At 47.9% G+C, this 17653-nt stretch overlaps 1 protein-coding gene across 3 annotated transcripts in view; it reads left to right on the top strand.

Moving 5' to 3' along the window:
- The first annotated feature begins 6 nt into the window (after positions 1 to 6).
- EARS2 (glutamyl-tRNA synthetase 2, mitochondrial) overlaps positions 7 to 17653 on the top strand; it is a 34503-nt gene continuing 16856 nt past the window's right edge. Inside the window, exons 1-3 of one of the 3 annotated variants that reach the window (XM_024233284.3) lie at positions 7 to 171; positions 5034 to 5189; positions 12939 to 13128. In XM_024233284.3, the coding sequence (XP_024089052.1) occupies positions 33 to 171; positions 5034 to 5189; positions 12939 to 13128 (485 nt within the window). In that variant the 5' untranslated portion in view covers positions 7 to 32. Of the gene's footprint in view, positions 488 to 5033; positions 5190 to 12938; positions 13129 to 17653 lie in introns of all 3 variants that reach the window. The other 2 variants (XM_024233282.3, XM_024233283.3) reach the window with 2 other exon arrangements.

The following is a 17653-nucleotide window of genomic DNA, read 5'->3' as shown; positions in this document are numbered from 1 at the left end:
AGGAGAAGCCCACGTGTGCTATTCCATCCCACATGGCGGCGCTCCTGAGGAGGCTGCTGCAGCGCGAGAGGCCTTCGGCGGCCTCTGGCCGCCCCGTAGGACGGCGCGAGGCCAGCTTGGGCACTGATCCCGGGGTTGCGGTGCGAGTGCGGTTCGCTCCCAGCCCCACAGGTAACCTTGGCGGACGTGACGCTACAGGCCGAGGCCCTCTGTCCCGTCTCCGCCCCCCGAATGTTCACGAATGAATCCTTTCCGGTGGTGTCAGAGTGGGCGGGCGGAGGAGGGTTAAGGCAGCGCGAGCCCATTTTACAGAGGCGGAAACTGAGGTGCAGGAGCGGAAATAATTCAAATTGCCAGGAGTTTCTTTGTGTTTTTTGTGCCATCCCATCTCTTTCGATCTTTTTTTCGTGCATTCCATACATGTGTATTGATGACAAGCTGTGTGACAGGTGTTGTAGACGCTGGGATACAGTGATCATTGAGAAAGGTAGGGGCCTTGCTCTGTGGAAGTCTGCATTCTAGTGGCTGCCGCAGACACTTATAAAAATAAATGTAATTTTAGAGTCACATGTGCCATGCGGGAAGTGAAACAGGATAGGAGACTGGGGGTTAAGAAGGACGCTCCAGAAGGCTTTACTGAGCAGGTAACATTTGAGCTGAGATCCAAATGACAAGAAGGAGCACGCTATGTGAAGCCTATAGAAGGAACCTTCTGGAGGCCAGGCGTGGTGGCTCAAGCTTGTAATCCCAGCACTTTGGGAGGCCGAGGTGGGTGGATCACTTGAGAGCCGTCTGACCAACATGGTGAAGCCCCGTCTCCACTAAAAATACAAAATTATCCGGGCATGGTGGCGCATGCCTGTGATCCCAGCTACTTGGGAGGCTGAGGCAGGAGAATTGCTTGAACCCGGGAGGTGGAGATTGCAGTGAGCCAAGATCGCGCCATTGCACTCCAGCCTGGGCAACAAGAGCGAAACTCTGTCTCAAAAACAAAAAAGGAACCTTCTGGGTAGAGGAAATCGCAGGTACCAAGGCACTGTGCTAGTGCTGTTGGGAGCTTAGCAAGCTAGAGGGTGACAGAGGCCCATTGTATAGCCTGTTGGAGATCTTGTCAGGGCTTTCTGGTTCCCACCAGTAAGGCTACCTTCTACCTTCTCTACACGGAGTATGCCTCTCATCCCAAATCCCAGGATGAACATACAAGGATCTTTGTGGTAAAATCCCAGCTATACATGACAGGATCTTTCTGGCAGGCAGTATAGCGTAGAGCAGTGCCTTTCAAACCATCTGTTGTGGAAGTGCTGGTTTTAAATTTCCAATCAATTGTGTATCAATATTTGCACAAAATTAATATAAATTAATGACCAGAAAAATAAAATTTTGAAAACATCCAAAATACAAACCAATCTCTTTTTATTTGTGTTAGCAGAGGTAAAATCATTCTGCCAGATTGCTATGTAAGTTTCTACAGCCTGGCCAACACGGCGAAACCCTGTCTCTACTAAAATACAAAAATTAGCCGGGCATGTGGCCCAGGCCTGTAATCCCAGCTACTCAGGAGGCTGAAAATCGTTTGAACCCAGGAGAAAGAGGTTGCAGTGAGCCGAGATCGTGCCACTGCACTCCAGCCCAGGTGACAGAGTGAGACTCCATCTCAAAACAACAACAACAAAAATTTCTAAACCTTTACTCTCAGTTTCTGTACTTGATTGTGAACTGACAACTGTTTTCAGACCAGCACTGGATTGCACACTTTGCTTTGAAGAGCACTTATGTAGAATGCCAAAGCCTGGGATTGCCTGGGTCCAAATTTCTGTCTTGGCCACTTATTAGATGTGTAACTTACTAGATGTGCAAATTATTGTTATTTTGAGACAGGGTTTGGCTCTGTCGCCCAGGCTGGAGTGAGGTGGCGCAATCTCGGCTCACTGCAACCTCGGCCTCCGGTGCTCAAGTGATCCTCCCACCTCAACCTCCCGAGTATCTGGGACTACAAGTGTGTGACCACTGCGCCCAGCTAATTTTTGTATTTTCTTGTAGAGATGGGGTTTTGCCATGTTGCCTAGATTGATCTGGAACTCCTGAGCTCAAGTGATCCACCTGCCTTGGCCTCCGAAAGTGCTGGGATTATAGGTGTGAGCCACCGCACCTGGCCTAGATGTGCAAATTATTTAATGAATCTGAGCCTCAGTTTTACCATTTGTCAAAACAGGGCTAATAGTAGTATCTGTCTTATGGGGTTAAGCTCATGCAGCCGAACCACTCAGCAAGGTCTAGTACACCCAGAAAGCACTTAATAAACAGCCTCTATTATGATAATTTCCTTGCTCATTTGCGGGAAAAGCCCATGTGGGAAAGACTTTTGACTATAAACAGATAAAAGAATTATCAGGCACAGATCATTACAGTAGCTGAAATTAATTGAAGGTTTACTTTGGTCAGCATTTAGACCTCAGAGCCACCCTATAATAAAGAAGATTCTTATTTTTTTGCTCTTAATCCCTCTGACACATGAGGAAATAGAAGCTCATAAAAGTAGAGTTCCTCCTCAAGGGGTAGCAACTAATAAATGGTGGATGCAGAATTTGAATCCAGGTGTACTTGATGTAAAAGGCTTTGTTTTCAGCAGCTGGGTCCCTCTTTTGTCTTGGGGACTCTTGGGACTCAGTGCCACTGAATACCACTGGTTTTCTGGTGTCCTTGCAGTAACTATCCGAAGGTTACATCAGTGTTGAAGCAGGGTCGGCCTGGCCCCAGAAGAGCTTTTTCTCTCCTCTGCTGCCTCTTGTACTTGTAAATGTAGATGAGCTCGTTGTGGAGACTTAGGGCTGTGGGCTGGTCCAAAGAAGGTACGGTAAGAGTTAATGACAACTCTGGAAAAGCTGTTAACTTTCAGTTTTCAGACAGGAATGATGAAAAAGGCAAATCTTATGAGTTTAAACTGATGAAGAGAAATACAGTGGAATCAAACACTACTTTTGGTTAGTGTTTAAAGCCAGCAATTAGGGTGAAAATCTTGGCAAGGCATGGTGGCTCATGCCGATAATCCCAGCACTTTGGGAGGCTGAAGTGGAAGGGTTGCTTGAGCCCAGGAGTTTGAGACCAGCCTGGGCAACATAGTGAGACCTTGCCTCTACAAAAAACGAAACAAAACAAATATTAGCCAGGCATGGTGGTGTACACTTGTAGTTCCAGCTACTTGGGAGGCTGACGTAGGAGGACTGATTGAGCCTGGGAGGTTGAGGCTGCAGTGAGCCGTGACTGTACCACTGGACTCCAGCCTGGGCAAGAGTGAGACCCCATCTCAAATTTTAAAAGTGAATTTTGTTTTTTTTAAAAAGTAAAAATCTCAAGTAGACAAAATTTAAAATGTATGATGCGGACAGTCATATATACTGCATAGACTGCATATGCAAAATGTGATTTTTTTTTTTTTTTTTTGGAGATGGAGTCTCGCCCTGTCGCCGAGGCTGGAGTGCAATGGCGCGATCTCGGCTTGCTGCAACCTCTGTCTCCTGGGTTCAAGCAATTCTCCTGCCTCAGCCTCCCAAGTAGCTGGGATTACAGGCGCCCACCACCACGTCCAGCTAATTTTTTTTTTTTTTTTGTATTTTTAGTAGAGACGGGGTTTCAACATGTTGGCCAGACTGGTCTCAAACTCCTGACTTCGTGATCCACCCACCTTGGCGTCCCAAAGTGCTGGGATTAAAGGTGTGAGCCACCATGCCCCACCGATTATTTTTTTCTTGATAGAGACAGGATCTCACTATGTTGCCCAGGCTGGTCTCAAATTTAGAGACCCAGGTGATCCTCCTGCCTCTGTCTCCGAAAGTGCTGGGATTAGAGGTGTGAGCCACTGTACCTGGCCCACAATGTGATTGTACAGTATTTTAAATTTCTAGTTCATTTGTAATTAATTTTTTTCCCAGCGCACATCATTGAATTTCTGTAAGTTAAATGTACATGATATGGCCTCAATGAATAACTCTCTGCTTCTCTTTCAGGCGAAACTTGGCCTTGAAACAAATATCAAAATAGAGTGGTGGATGCAGTTGGGGAAAATTGGAGCCTTTTAATAAAATGACATGCTCCAAATCCTGGGTGGTTTCCATTTTCAGGATGAGGGATTAAATGTGTCTGGAGACAGGGCGCAGGGGTAGCTAGTTCTTAGTCTTTGAAAAAATTTTTTAATTTTTAATTTTTTTTGTTTGAGACAGAGTCTCACTCTACTGCTGCCCAGGCTGGAGTGCAGAGGTGTGATCATGGCTCACTGCAGCCTCAGCATCCCCAGGCTCAGGTGATCCTCCCACCTCAGTAGCTGAAACTACAGGCATGTACCACCATGCCCAACTAAATTTTTTTTTTTTTGCTAAGGCAAGGTCTCCCCATGTTGCCCAGGCAGATCTCAAACTCAGGCCAAGCACAATGGCTCACGCCTGTAATCCCAGCACTTTGGGAAGCCGAGGCAGATGGATCACTTGAGGTCGGGAGTTCGAGATCAGCCTGACCACCATGGCAAAATCCTATCTTTACTAAAAATACAAAAATTGGCCAGGTGTGGTGGCTCTTGCCTGTAATCCCAACACTTGGGAGGCCGAGGCTGGGGGATCACTTGAGGCCAGGAGTTCAAGACCAGCCTGGCCAACATGGCGAATGCCTGTCTCTACCAAAAAATACAAACATTAGCTGGGCGTGGTGGCACACACCTGTAGTCCCAGCTACTTGGGAGGCTGGGCATGAGAATTGCTTAAACGCAAGAGGCAGAGGTTGCAGTGAGCCAAGATTGTGCCATTGCACTCCAGCCTGGGTGACAGAGCGAGACTCTGTCTTTAAAAACCTACAGAAACCTCCTGGGCTCAAGTGATCCCCCTGGCCTTGGCCTCCCAAAGTGGTAGGATTACAGGTGTGAGCCAATGTGTCCTGCTGGTCTTTGAAATTTATTGCAACATTCTGTCACAGTAGTGCTTACTTGCCCCTTGCTGAGGCCTATTAGCTTATCTTCCCTGTCTTATCTGAGCTGTTCTCTTCTCCAGGCTTCTTGCACCTGGGTGGCCTCCGCACTGCTTTGTACAACTACATCTTTGCTAAGAAGTACCAGGGGAGCTTCATCCTGAGGCTGGAGGACACAGATCAGACTCGCCTTGTGCCTGGGGCAGCGGAGAATATTGAGGACATGCTGGAGTGGGCAGGTAAGCCTGGCAGAGAAAGGATCCTTCTGCAGGGAAGGAACAGGAAGCAGGAAAAGGAGCCTGTGGGTCTTCTCATGGAGTTCTGGGTGGAAAATGGGGAGTTCCTGGAGAAATGGCTACATTTGTACTGCCCTGCCCGGGGTGGCAGATGACACCTGAAAAAATGCTGAAGCTCTCTGAAACACAGCTCCAAGACTGGTTTCTTTATTTTTCTTTATTTTTTTTTTTTTGAGACAGAGTCTCGCTCTGTTGCCCAGGCTGGAGTGCAGTGGTGCGATCTCGGCTCACTGCAAGCTCCGCCTTCCGGGTTCATGCCATTCTCCTGCCTCAGCCTCCAAGTAGCTGGGACTACAGGCGCCCGCCACCACGCCTGGCTAAGTTTTTTTGTATTTTTAGTAGAGACAGGGTTTCACTGTGTTAGCCAGGATGGTCTTGATCTCCTGACCTCGTGATCCACCTGCCTCGACCTCCCAAAGTGCTGGGATTACAGGCATGAGCCACCGCGCCCAACTTGGTTTCGTTATTTTTTAATTTTTTAGAGTCAGGGTCTCATTCTTTTACCCAGGCTAGAGTTCCATGGCACAATCATAGCTTACTGTAGCCTCGACCTGGGCTCAAGTGATCCTCCACCTTAGCCTCCCAAGTAGTTGGGACTACAGGCACGCACCACCATGCCTGGCTAATTTTTAGTTTTTTATTTTTTTGTAGAGATGAGATCTTGCTGTGTTGCTCAAACCCCTGGGCTCAAGCAGTCCTCCTGCTACAGCCTCCCAAAGAGCTGGGATTACAGGTGTGAGCCACTGCCAAGGCTGTTTTGAGATTCCTGTTTTCACCTCAGAATCTCAAGTCCATTCCCTACAGGGGCCAGGCAGGAAACACAGGCCAAGTGGGAACTGGAGGAGCTGGGCCGGTGCTGAGCTGTGAAAACCACACCTCATCTAGAGGAGGGAGTGCCTCTGAGCTCCAGCTCCTTGTGCCCATGCGGGAATGCTGGCCCAGCTTGTCCAATCTTCTGAATTCCAAGAGGAGCCAGAAATCCAGTTTTTCTGGATGAATACTTAACCATTATTAAATGTGGGCTCAGATTTTTTTTTTTTTTTTTTTTTTTTTTTTTTTTTTTTTTTTTAGATGGAGTCTCGCTCTGTCACCTAGGCTAGAGTGCAGTGACGCAATCTCAGCTCACTGCAACCTCTGCCTCCCGGGTTCAGGCAATTTTCCTGTCTCAGCTTCCCGAGTAGCTGAGACTATAGGCGTGTGCTACCACACTGGCTAATTTGTGTATTTTTAGTAGAGATGAGGTTTCACCATGTTGGCCAGGCTGGTCTCAAACTCCTGACCTCAGATGATCCACCCACCTTGGCCTCCCAAAGTGCTAGGATTACAGGCGTGAGCCACCGCGCCCGGCCGGGCTCAGATTTTTTTTAACTATGTTGTATAAACCACACAAAACTCATACGGCTTCTGAAGTTGATTTTGTGGGAAGTTTAATCCTGAGGACAGCTAAGGTCAGGGAGAACAAAGAGGAGTGTGTTTCCTTTTCCTGGGTCTACAGTTGTCTCCCTGTATGGACAAGTGTGACTAGGAAAGGGGAGATTCCCAAGGAAAAATACCAAGACTCTGCTAGTCTAGAGATTGAAAAAAAAAAAGAAAAGTCCCAAGACTATTTTGAGATGTGTGTTCTAATCTCAGGTAAATTACTCACTAGACTCTGGATTCCTAAAGAGTATAAAATGATTGGCCGGGTGCGGTGGCTAACACCTGTAATCCCAGCACTTTGGGAGGCCGAGGCTGGCGCATCACGAGGTCAGGAGGTTGAGACCATCCTAGCTAACATGGTGAAACCCCGTCTCTACTAAAAATACAAAAAATTAGCCAGGCGTGGTGGCGGGTGCCTGTAGTCCCAGCTACTCGGGAGGCTGAGGCAGGAGAATGGCGTGAACCCGGAAGGCGGAGCTTGCAGTGAGCCGAGATTGCACCACTGCACTCCAGCCTGGGCAACAGAGTGAGACTCCATCTCAAAAAAAAAAAAAAAAAAATAGACCCTGTGCTTAGTGACAAGGGAGAAGACAGATGAGTGGATTAATTATTTCTTTTTTTTTTTTTTTTTTAACAAACAAAGTCTTGCTCTGTTGCCCAGGCTAGAGTGCAGTGGTTCAAACACAGCTCACTGTAATCTCAAATTCCTGAGCTCAAGGGATCCTCTCACCTTAGCCTCCTGGGTAGCTGGCACAATAGCTGTGTGCCACCATGCCCAGCTAATTTTATTAATTTATGTTTTTGTAGAGATAGGGTCTTGCTATGTTGCCCAGGATGCTGTTGAACCCCTGACCTCAAGTTAATTCTCCTGCCTCGGCCTCCCAAAGTGCTGGCATCACGGTCAGGAACTATCGCTCCTGGCTCCTAATTCATTCTTCATAGGATACTAAATGATAATAACCAGTATGGAGAAAAGAGTAACAGCCTTAGAAACTAAGGTGAGGGATGCCCTTGTAGATAGGGCAATCTCCTCTTAGGAGGTGATGCTGGAGCAGAGACCTGCATGAAGTGAGGAGCCAGCCCCATGGGGACCTGGGGAAAGAATGTTCAAAGCAAAAAGAATAGCCAATGCAGAGGCCCCACAGCAGGAATGTTCTGGATGTATTTGAGGAGCATCAAAAAGTCCAGCTTGATCTAACCATAGTGAGCAGAATGACCAGGGATGTGAGGATAGAAGGCTTGCCAGGTCGGGCACGGGGGTTCATGCCTGGAATCCCAGCACTTTGGGAGGCCAAGGAGAGAGGATCACTTGGACCCAGGAGTCCAAGACCAACCTGGGCCACATAGTGAGACCTCATCTCTACAAAAAAATTTCCCAGGTGTAGTGGTGCACTCCTATAGTCCCAGCTACTTGGGAGGCTGAGGTGGGAGCATCTACCTGAGACTGGGGAAGTTGAGGTTGAGGCTGCAGTTAGCTGTGATCATGTTACAGGATTCCTTCAGTGCCACTTTGCCAGCCAGAAATCTCTGCAGCTGCCGTCACCTCTGTCGGGGCCTCGCTTGGGCCTTCTGGGCCCATTTGGCCCAGCAGGCTGCACTTGGCTCATGCCCACTTGGATCCCACACCTGCCGTGGCTCCACACTCAGCCCATGGCTGGACTGGGTGTGCCACGAGTGGCTTCTGTGTTGGGTGCTGGCATCTAGATGAGGGGAACATGGTGGCACCCAAAAATTTGGGAGATACCATCAGTCGTGGAGCTCCAAGGGGTGTTATAGCTCTTGTTTGGGGAGTCCTGAGATCTGAGTCCCCAGCACTGTCTGAGCTCTTCACTCCTGTAGCTTGGTGAGCGGGAGCATGTTACAGCTCTCTTTCTCCCATAGTCTGGTGAGCGGGAGTGTGTTACAGCTCTTTTATTCCCGTCACCTGCAGCTTGGCGAGTTTTGGGTTCTTGTCCTGCAACCAAGAGGAATGAGGTGTGCAGGTACCGTAGAGTGAGTAAGGCAGAGAAGAATTTTATTGAATGACAGAAGGGAAACTCTCCACTGCAAGAGGAAACCCTGAAAGTGGTAGCCATCTGTGAGGCTGAGTCTGGCGTTTTTATGGGCTTAGAATGGGGGAGTGCCTGCCGATTGGTCCATGAGTGGTCTTGGAAAAAGGACCATTCAGTTGGTTAAAACATCATCGAGAAGGAACCAATCGAGAGAGAGTGGGTGAGACAGGGAAAGAAGTTCTCACTCCAGTCATAGACTCTATCCTGACCTGACAGTTTGGTTTTCAGGCTTCAGGCTGTCTTTGGCTTAGAAGTCAGATTTCACCAGGGACCTGTCCCTGACTGCCTAGGAATTTGTCTGTCTCCTGTCAGTCGCACCATTACACTCCAGCCTGGAGCGACAGAGTGAGACCCTGTCTCAAAAAAAAAGGCTTTCCAGAAGCCAAATTACATGGTGCCTCACAGACCAAGATGAAGGCTTCAGTTTCACAGAGGATCTGCTACTTATCAGGTACCATGCCAGGCATGAGGGATACAGTGATGAACAACGGTGATGGTGATGGGTCCCACCCTCGTGGAATTCCTGGGGCAGCATCATTGTGAGAATGAGGCTTGCAGCCCAGAGCTTGTCCCCCACCCTGGTATTTTGGCGAGGCAGAGGGCAGGTATTCAGGCACCTCATGGTGGCTGACTTCTAGAGCACCTTACTTTGGGAGTCATTTTTTATTTTTTTCATTTTATTTATTTATTTATTGAGATGGAGTCTTGCTCTGTCGCCCAGGCTGGAGTGCAGTGGCGCGATCTCGGCTCACTGCAAGCTCCACCTCCCGATTCATGCCATTCTCCAGCCTCAGCCTCCCAAGTAGCTGGGACTACAAGTGCCCGCCACCATGCCCAGCTAATTTTGTTTTTGTATTTTTAGTAGAGACGGGGTTTCACTGTGTTAGCCAGGATGGTCTCAATCTCCTGACCTCATGATCTGCCCGCCTCAGCCTCCCAAAGTACTGGGATTACAGACGTGAGCCACCGCGCCTGGCTATTATTATTATTTTTTTAGAGGCGGTGTTTCACCATGTTGCCCAGGCTGGTTTCGGACTCCTGAGCTCAAATGATCCACCTACCTCGGCCTTCCAAAGTGCTGGGATTACAGGCATGACCCAGCATGCCCAGCCTTTTTAAAATAATGACATATAAGCCAGGCGCGGTAGCTGTCACCTGGGGTGGCTCTCACCTGGGCAGGCGGATCACAAAGTCAGGAGTTCCAGACCAGCCTGGCCAACACGGTGAAACCCCGTCTCTAATAAAAACACAAAAATTAGTTGGGCATGGTGGCACATGCTTGTAATCCCTGCTACTCGGGAGGCTGAAGCAGGAGAATTGCTTGAACCGGGAGGTGGAGGTTGCAGTGAGCCGAGATCATGCCACTGCACTCCAGCCTGGGTGACAGAGCTAGACTCTGTCTTGGGGAAAAAAAATTGACATATAATTCATGTGATATGAAATTTACCGTATCAAAGTGTACAATTCAATGGTTTTCAATATATTTACTATGTTATGCAACCGTCACCACTAATTCCAGAACATTTCCATCACCCCTAAAAGAAACTCTTCCTTATTAGCAGTCGTTTTCCATTCTACCGTCTCCTACCGCCTGGCAACTCCCGATCTCTTTCTGCCTCCATGGATTTACCTCTTCTGGACGTTTCGTACGAATGAGATCATACAACATATGGCCTTCTGTGACTGGCTTCCTTCACTTACCATAAGCTCATCTGTGGGCTATCATGCTTCATTCCTTTTTATAGCCAAATAATATTCATTGTATGGATATACCACATTTTGTTTATTCATCGCTAGTGAATGAGCATTTTGGTTACTCTGGTTTTTGGCTGTCCAGTAAAACTCTATGAACATTTACATGCCAGAGTTTAAATTAACATGTTTTCAGTTCTCCTAGGGGAGTCCCTCTTAAACCCTGGGGCATTCCAAGATACCACATTAAAGAGACTTGTTTAGCGTTAGATCAGGAAGGGACCCCCCAAATTTACCCGATCTAGCCCTTTTTTCTGACAAATGAAGAAATGGAGGTCCCATGAGAGGGAACCAAGTAACACTGAAAATAATCACAGCTGGCTGGGTGCCATGGCTCATGCCTATAGTCCCAACACTGGGAAGCTGAGGCAGGAGGATCACTTGAGCCCAGGAGTTTGAGACCAGCCTGGGCAACATAGGCAGACCTTGTCTCTATAGAAAACTTAAAAAAAGTTAGCCAGGCCTGGTGGCATGTACCTGTAGTCTCAGCTACTTGGGAGGCTGAGGTGGGAGGATTGTTTGAGCCTGAGAGGTTGAGGCTTCAATTAGCCGAGAATGTGCCACTGCACTCCAGACTGGGCAACAGAGTGAGACCCTGTCTCAAATAAATAAATACATAAATACCAAAGCATAGAGAGCACTGGTCACAGGCCACATGATGAGTACTTTACTTACATCATCTTACTGTAGTCTCATGATGATCCTCATGAGAAAGTTACTACTTATTTCCTTCTTTGACAAATGAGAACCCAGAGCCCAGAAAGATCACTTGCCCAAGGTCTGTGAGCTGGCTGATACATTTGAACCCAGGCCCACTCAGCTCAGTTTGTGTTAGCATTGAGAGTAGCAGGGTGAACAATGTCCTTATCTTCTCAATTCCTTTGAAAGCTCTTTGAGGGCAGAAACACCATCTTCCAGTTCTCGTGTCCCTGTGCCCTCTCCTGAAAGCATTCGTAATGAAATTTATCCTGTGTAAGCGGAGGGAATTGGACTTTGGGTTGGGGGTTTGGCTTACAGTAGATCATATCTAATCTATTCTATAGCATATATTGAAACTGTCCTAAATATACACCACTGGGCTAAGCGCTTATAAGCACTGACACATTTGTTCTCACAGTTCCCTCTGCACAGGAGGCTGCTAGCTCCACTTTTCAGAAGAGGAAACTGAGGTTTAGAAAGATTAAGTCTAGCTGGGCATGGTGGCACATTCCTATAATCCCAGCTACTCGAGAGGCTGAGGTGGGGAGGATCACTTGAGCCTAGAAATTGGAGACTGTAGTGAGCTATGATTGCACTACTGCGCCCTAGCCTGAGTGACACAGCAAGACTCGCTCTCTACTAAAAAAAATAGCCAGATGTGATGATGTGCACCTGTAGTCCTAGTTACTCGGGAGGCTGAGGCAGGAGGGTGGCTTGAGCCCAGAAGTTCGAGGCTGCAGTGTGCTATGATCACACCACTGCACTCCAGCTGGGTGACAGAGTGAGACCCCATCTCTTAGAAAAAGAAAGGCTAAGTAACAGAAACAGCAGTGTAATGAGTGGTTAAGAATGTCGGCTCCGCTGCCCATTAGTCTGGGTTTGAAGCTGATCGTGCCCCTTCTACTCGGCCAGGTGACAAAGCACCTCTGTGCCTCAGTGTCCTCCTTACAGAATGGGGGAATAACCGCACCTACCTGGTAGGGTGGGTTTGAGGCTTCAGGGAACAGTGTCTTTTATGGCGCTCAGCACCCTGGTGCTCACACGTTGGTAGCACCTCAGGATCCCTTGTCACAGCTACTAAGTGGCAGAGCCACGGGTCCAACCAGGGCCTGATGGGCTGTTCTCTGAACCACGCTTTTTTCTCCTAAGTCAGCTGTTCCCAGGCCTGGACTTGTTTCTCCCTCTCCAGGGAATCCCATCAGGGATTGAGAGGACATACAATTAGGGATGTGGACTTCGGAGCCCGTACACCTGTTTGCTCCTTAGTCCATGAGCCCGTGCGACTTCGAGTGCTTCACCTCTCTGTGTTTTAACTTTTCATCTCTAAAAGGGACATTGGGCCGGGTGCAGTGGCTCACGCCTGTAATCCCAGCACTTTGAGAGGCGGAGGCAGGTGGATCACCTGAGGTCGGGAGTTCAAGACCAGCCTGGCCAACATGGTGAAACACTGTCTCTACTAAAAATACAAAAATTAGCTGGGTGAGGTGGCACATGCTTGTAATCCCAGCCATTTGGGAGGCTGAAGCAGGAGAATCGCTTGAACTTGGGAGGTGGAGGTTGCAGTGAGCCAAGATTGCACCACTGCACTCCAGCCTTGGTGACATCAGAGCAAGACTCTGCCTCAAAAAAAAAAGGCGGGGATGGGGGGACATTGTACTAATGCCAACCTCATGGATTGTTACGAGGATTAATATGTGCATAAAGTGCTTAGAGCGATGCCTGAGAATGAGCGCTGTGTGCACCTTAGCTGTCATTATTCCCTGTGTGCCAGGCATCCCCCCTGATGAGAGCCCCCGCCGGGGCGGTCCTGCTGGGCCCTACCAGCAATCTCAGCGGTTGGAGCTGTACGCCCAGGCCACAGAAGCACTGCTGAAGACCGGAGCTGCTTACCCCTGTTTCTGCTCACCCCAGCGGCTGGAGCTCCTGAAGAAGGAAGCCTTGCGGAACCACCAGACGCCCCGGTAAGAACCCCAGCTTGTTGCAGATGCCTCACCGACATTGGGTGTGTTACCTTGTGCTGCATAAGAAATTCCCCTAAACATGTATTACCTCTCAGTTTCTGTTGGTCAGGCATCTGAGCGTGGCCTCACCTGTTCCTTTGGCTCAGGGATTCTCTCAAAGCTGCAAGCAACTACAGGTCCTAGCCAGTCCTGGAGTTCTCTTAAGGCTTAGCTTGGGGAAGATCTACTTCCATCTCCTCTCAGAAGGCTATTGGCCAACCTCAGGTCCTTGCTAGCTGTTGCCTGGAGACATCAGTTCTTTGCCATGTGAGCATCTCCATAGAGCAGCTTACAGTGTGGCAGCCAGCATTCCTCAAAGCCAGCCAAGGAGAGAGTGAGCAGGTACGAGCTGGAGTCTATCTAGTTGTGGAAGCAACTTCTCACCACTTTTGTTTTACAGGCTGTGTATTCCTTATCTGGAACCCTTGGGACTAGAAGTGTTTTGGATTTCGGATTTTTTGTATATTGAAATATCTGCATATATATAATGAGATATCTTGGGGGTGGGACCCAAGTCTAAACATGAGATTCATTTATGTTTCATGTACACCTTATACACATAGGCTGAAGGTGATTTTATGCAATATTTTAAATAATTTTGTGCACAAAACAAAGTTTTGACATTTTGACTGTAGCCTGTCACATGTGTTTGGGTGTTGAATTTTCCACTTATGGCATCATGTCACCACTCAAAAGGTTTCAAACGTCAGATCAGTTGTGGCTTTTTTTTTTTTTTTTTTGAGACAGAGTCTCACTCTCGCCCAGGCTGGAGTGCAGTGGTGCGATCTTGGCTCACTGCAACCTTTGCCTCCTGGGTTCAAGCAATTATCCTGCCTCAGCCTCCTGGGTAGCTGGGACTACAGGTGCCCGCCACCACACCCAGCTAATTTTTGTATTTTTAGTAGAGACGGGTGTCACCGTGTTGGCCAGGCCGACCTCAGGTGATCCGCCTGCCTCAGACTCCCAAAGTGTTAGGATTATAGGCGTGAACCACCGCGCCCAGCCAGATCAGGTTTTTTTTTGTTTTTTTTTTTTGTTGTTGTTTTTTTTTCATAGAGTCAGGGTCTTACTTTGTCACCCAGGCTGGAGTGCAATGGTGTGATGTTGGCTCACTGCAGCCTCCAACTCTTGGACTCAAGCAGTCCCCCCATCTCAGCCTCCCAAGTAACTAGGACTGTATTCCTGGCTAATTTTTTTTTTTTGAACTTTTCATGAAAATGGGGATTTCACTATGTTGCCCAGGCTGGTCTTGAACTCCTGGCCTCAAGCAATCCTCCCACCTTGGCCTCCCAAAGTGCTGGGATTACAGGTGTGAGCCATTGCGCCTGACTTTTTTTTTTTTTTTTTTTTTTGGTGAGACAGAGTCTAGCTCTGCTACCCAGGCTAGAGTACAGTGGTGCAATCTCAGCTTACGGCAATCTCCACCTCCCAGGTTCAAGGGATTCTCATGCCTCAGCCTCCTGTGTAGCTGGGACTACAGGCGCATGCCACCACACCTGGCTAATTTTTGTGTTTTTAATAGAGAGAGGGTTTCGCCATGTTGCCCAGGCTGTTCTCAAACTCCTGAACTCAAACAATCTTCCCACCTCAGCCTCCCAAAGTGCTGGGATTACAGGCGTGAACCACTGCACCTGGACCATTGGAGCATTTCAGATTAGGCGTATTTGGCATTATTTTTGTTCATTAGACAGAAGTCACTAGGCCCAGCCCACACTCAAGGGGAGGGGATTACACAAGGACAGAACCACCAGGGGGCTATGTTAGAAGCTGCCTGACACATTGGGTCTCAGAAAGTAATGTGTAAAGTAATTTTAATTATTTGTTATTTTTAATGAGCAAGGTCCACAGGCCGGACGTGGTGGCTCACGCCTGTAATCCCAGCACTTTGGGAGGCTGAGGTGGGTGGATCACGAGGTCAAGAGTTCAGGACCAGCCTGGCCAATGTGGTGAAACCCAGTCTCTACTAAAAATACAAAAATTAGCTGGGCGCGGTGGTGCGCATGTAGTCCCAGCTGCTCAGGAGGCTGAGGCAGGAGAATCATTTGAACCCAGGAAGTGGAGGTTGCAGTGAGCCAAGATTGCACCACTGCACTCCAGCCTTGGCAACAGAGCAAGACTCCGTCTCAAAAAAAAAAAAAAAGAAAAATGAAAGGTCCACAAAGGGTCAGGTGTGGTGGCTAATGTCTGTAATTCCAGCACTGTGGGAGGCGGAGGCGGGCAGATCACTTGAGGTCAGGAGTTCGAGACCAGCCTGGCCAACATGGTGAAACCCCATCTTTACTAAAAATACAAAAATTAGGCCTGGAGTGGTGGCTCATGCCTGTAATCCCCGACGTTGGGAAGCCGAGGTGGGCAGATCACCTGAGGTCAGGAGTTCAAGACCAGCCTGGCCAATATGGTGAAACCCCATCTCTACAAAAATACAAAAATTAGCTGGGCATGATGGCAGGTGCCTGTAATCCCAGCTACTTGGGAGGCTGAGGCAGGGTAATAGTTTGAACCTGGGAGGCGAAGGTTGCAGTGAGCCGAGATCGTGCCATTGTACTCCAGCCTGGGCAACAGAGCGAGACTCCGTCTCAAAAAAAAAAAATTTAGCTGAGCTTGGTGGTTCATGCCTGTAATCCTAGCTACCTGGGAGGTTGAGGCACTAGAATCGCATAAACCCAGAAGGTGGAGGTTGCAGTGAGCTGAGATTGTGCCATTGTACTCCAGCCTGGGTGACAGAGGGAGACTGTCTCAAAAAAAAAAAAAAAGGTCCACAAAGATATATATTGAAAGAACTCTCTTCCAATCTTGACTCTGGCCACTCAATTCTGCTCTCCGGAGACAACCAGTGTTAAAATTTTCTTATGTCTCCTCCAGAGACATTCAGTACATATACCGATAAGTACATATTATTTTCTCTTTTTCTTTATTCACATGGTAGCACGCAATGTACTATGTACATGCTATGTGGTGCAATTTACCAGGTTCACTTACTATCTTGAGGATCAGATATCAGTCCATAATAATGCATAATATTATTTTAATATTATCAGTCCATAATATTCCATTTATGGATATAACTCATTTACTGAATCAGTTTCATCTTAACAAACATTTATTTTTATGTTATGTTATACTATGTTATATTATGTTATGTTATGTTATGTTATTTTTTTTGAGATGGAGTCTTGCTCTATTCCCCAGGCTGGAGTGCAGTGGCACAATCTTGGCTCACTGCAATCTCCATCTTCCAGGTTCAAGTGATTCTCTGGCCTCAGCCTCCCGAGTAGCTGGGATTACAGGCACCCGCCACCACACCTGGCTAATTTTTGTATTTTTTTTAGTAGAGATGGGGTTTCACCATGTTGGTCAGGCTGGTCTCAAACTCCTGACCTCAAGTGATCTGCCCAAGTGATCCTCAGGTGGCCTCCCAAAGTGCTGGGATTACAGGCATGAGCTACGACACCCGGCCTTAATAAACCTTTATGTTATTATTTTTTTTTTTTTTGGAGACAGAGTCTTGCTCTGTCGCCCAGGCTGGTGTGCAATGGCGTGATCTTGGCTCACTGCAACCTCCACCTGGATTCAAGCAATTCTCCTGTCTCAGCCTCCTGAGGAGCTGGGACTAGAGGTGCACGCCGCCACACTTGGCTAATTTAATTTTCTTTTATATTTTAGTAGAGACGGGGTTTCAACGTGTTGCCCACGCTGGTCTCGAACTCTTGAGCTCGGGCAATCCGCCTGCCTCAGCCTCCCAAAGTGCTAGGATTACTGGCATGAGCCACTGCGCCCGGCCCAAACCTTTATGTTATTTCTAATATTTGGTTATAAAAGAAGAGAGCTGTGATAACTAATGTTGACATATGTCATTTTGCACTTGTGCAATGTTTCCTGAATACCTTCCTAGAGGTGGAATTGCAGGGTTGAGTTGTAGCTTTGATGGATACTGCCAAGTGGCTGGCCCTTTACTTGTTTACACTCCCATCCACAATAGCATCGTAACATTTACATTGCAGTTCCAGTGAACTATTTGGTCAAGGGCTCAGCTGTTTGGCCAAGGTCATGACATTTACAGTGACATTGCCTTTTTATTATAAACAATCTATTTGTCTATTGACAGAATATTTTTTTTCCTCATCTCATTCTGTGACCCAGGCTGGAGTGCAGTAGCATGATCTCAGCTCATTGCAGCCTTGAATCTCCTGGGTTCAAGCAATCCTACATCCTCAGCCTCCCAAGTAGCTGTGACCACAGCCACGTACCACCACACACAGCTGGTGTTTTGTTTTGTTTTGAGATGGGGTCTCACTCTGTCACCCAGATTGGAGTGCAGTGGTGTGATCTCGGCTCGAGGCAACCTCTGCCTCCTGGGCTCAAGCAGTCCTCCCATCTCAGCCTCCCAAACAGCTGGAACCACAGGTGTATGCCGCCATGCCCGGCAAATTTTTTTTGTATTTTTGGTAGAGACGGGGTTTCTCCATGTTGCCTAGGCTGGTCTCAA

The sequence above is a fragment of the Pongo abelii genome, chromosome 18 (genome assembly GCF_028885655.2).
Source record: "Pongo abelii isolate AG06213 chromosome 18, NHGRI_mPonAbe1-v2.0_pri, whole genome shotgun sequence".
NCBI classification, from domain to species: domain Eukaryota; kingdom Metazoa; phylum Chordata; class Mammalia; order Primates; family Hominidae; genus Pongo; species Pongo abelii.
The sequence above is the reverse complement of the archived record's forward strand: the minus strand, read 5'-3'. Positions and strand labels throughout refer to the sequence as shown.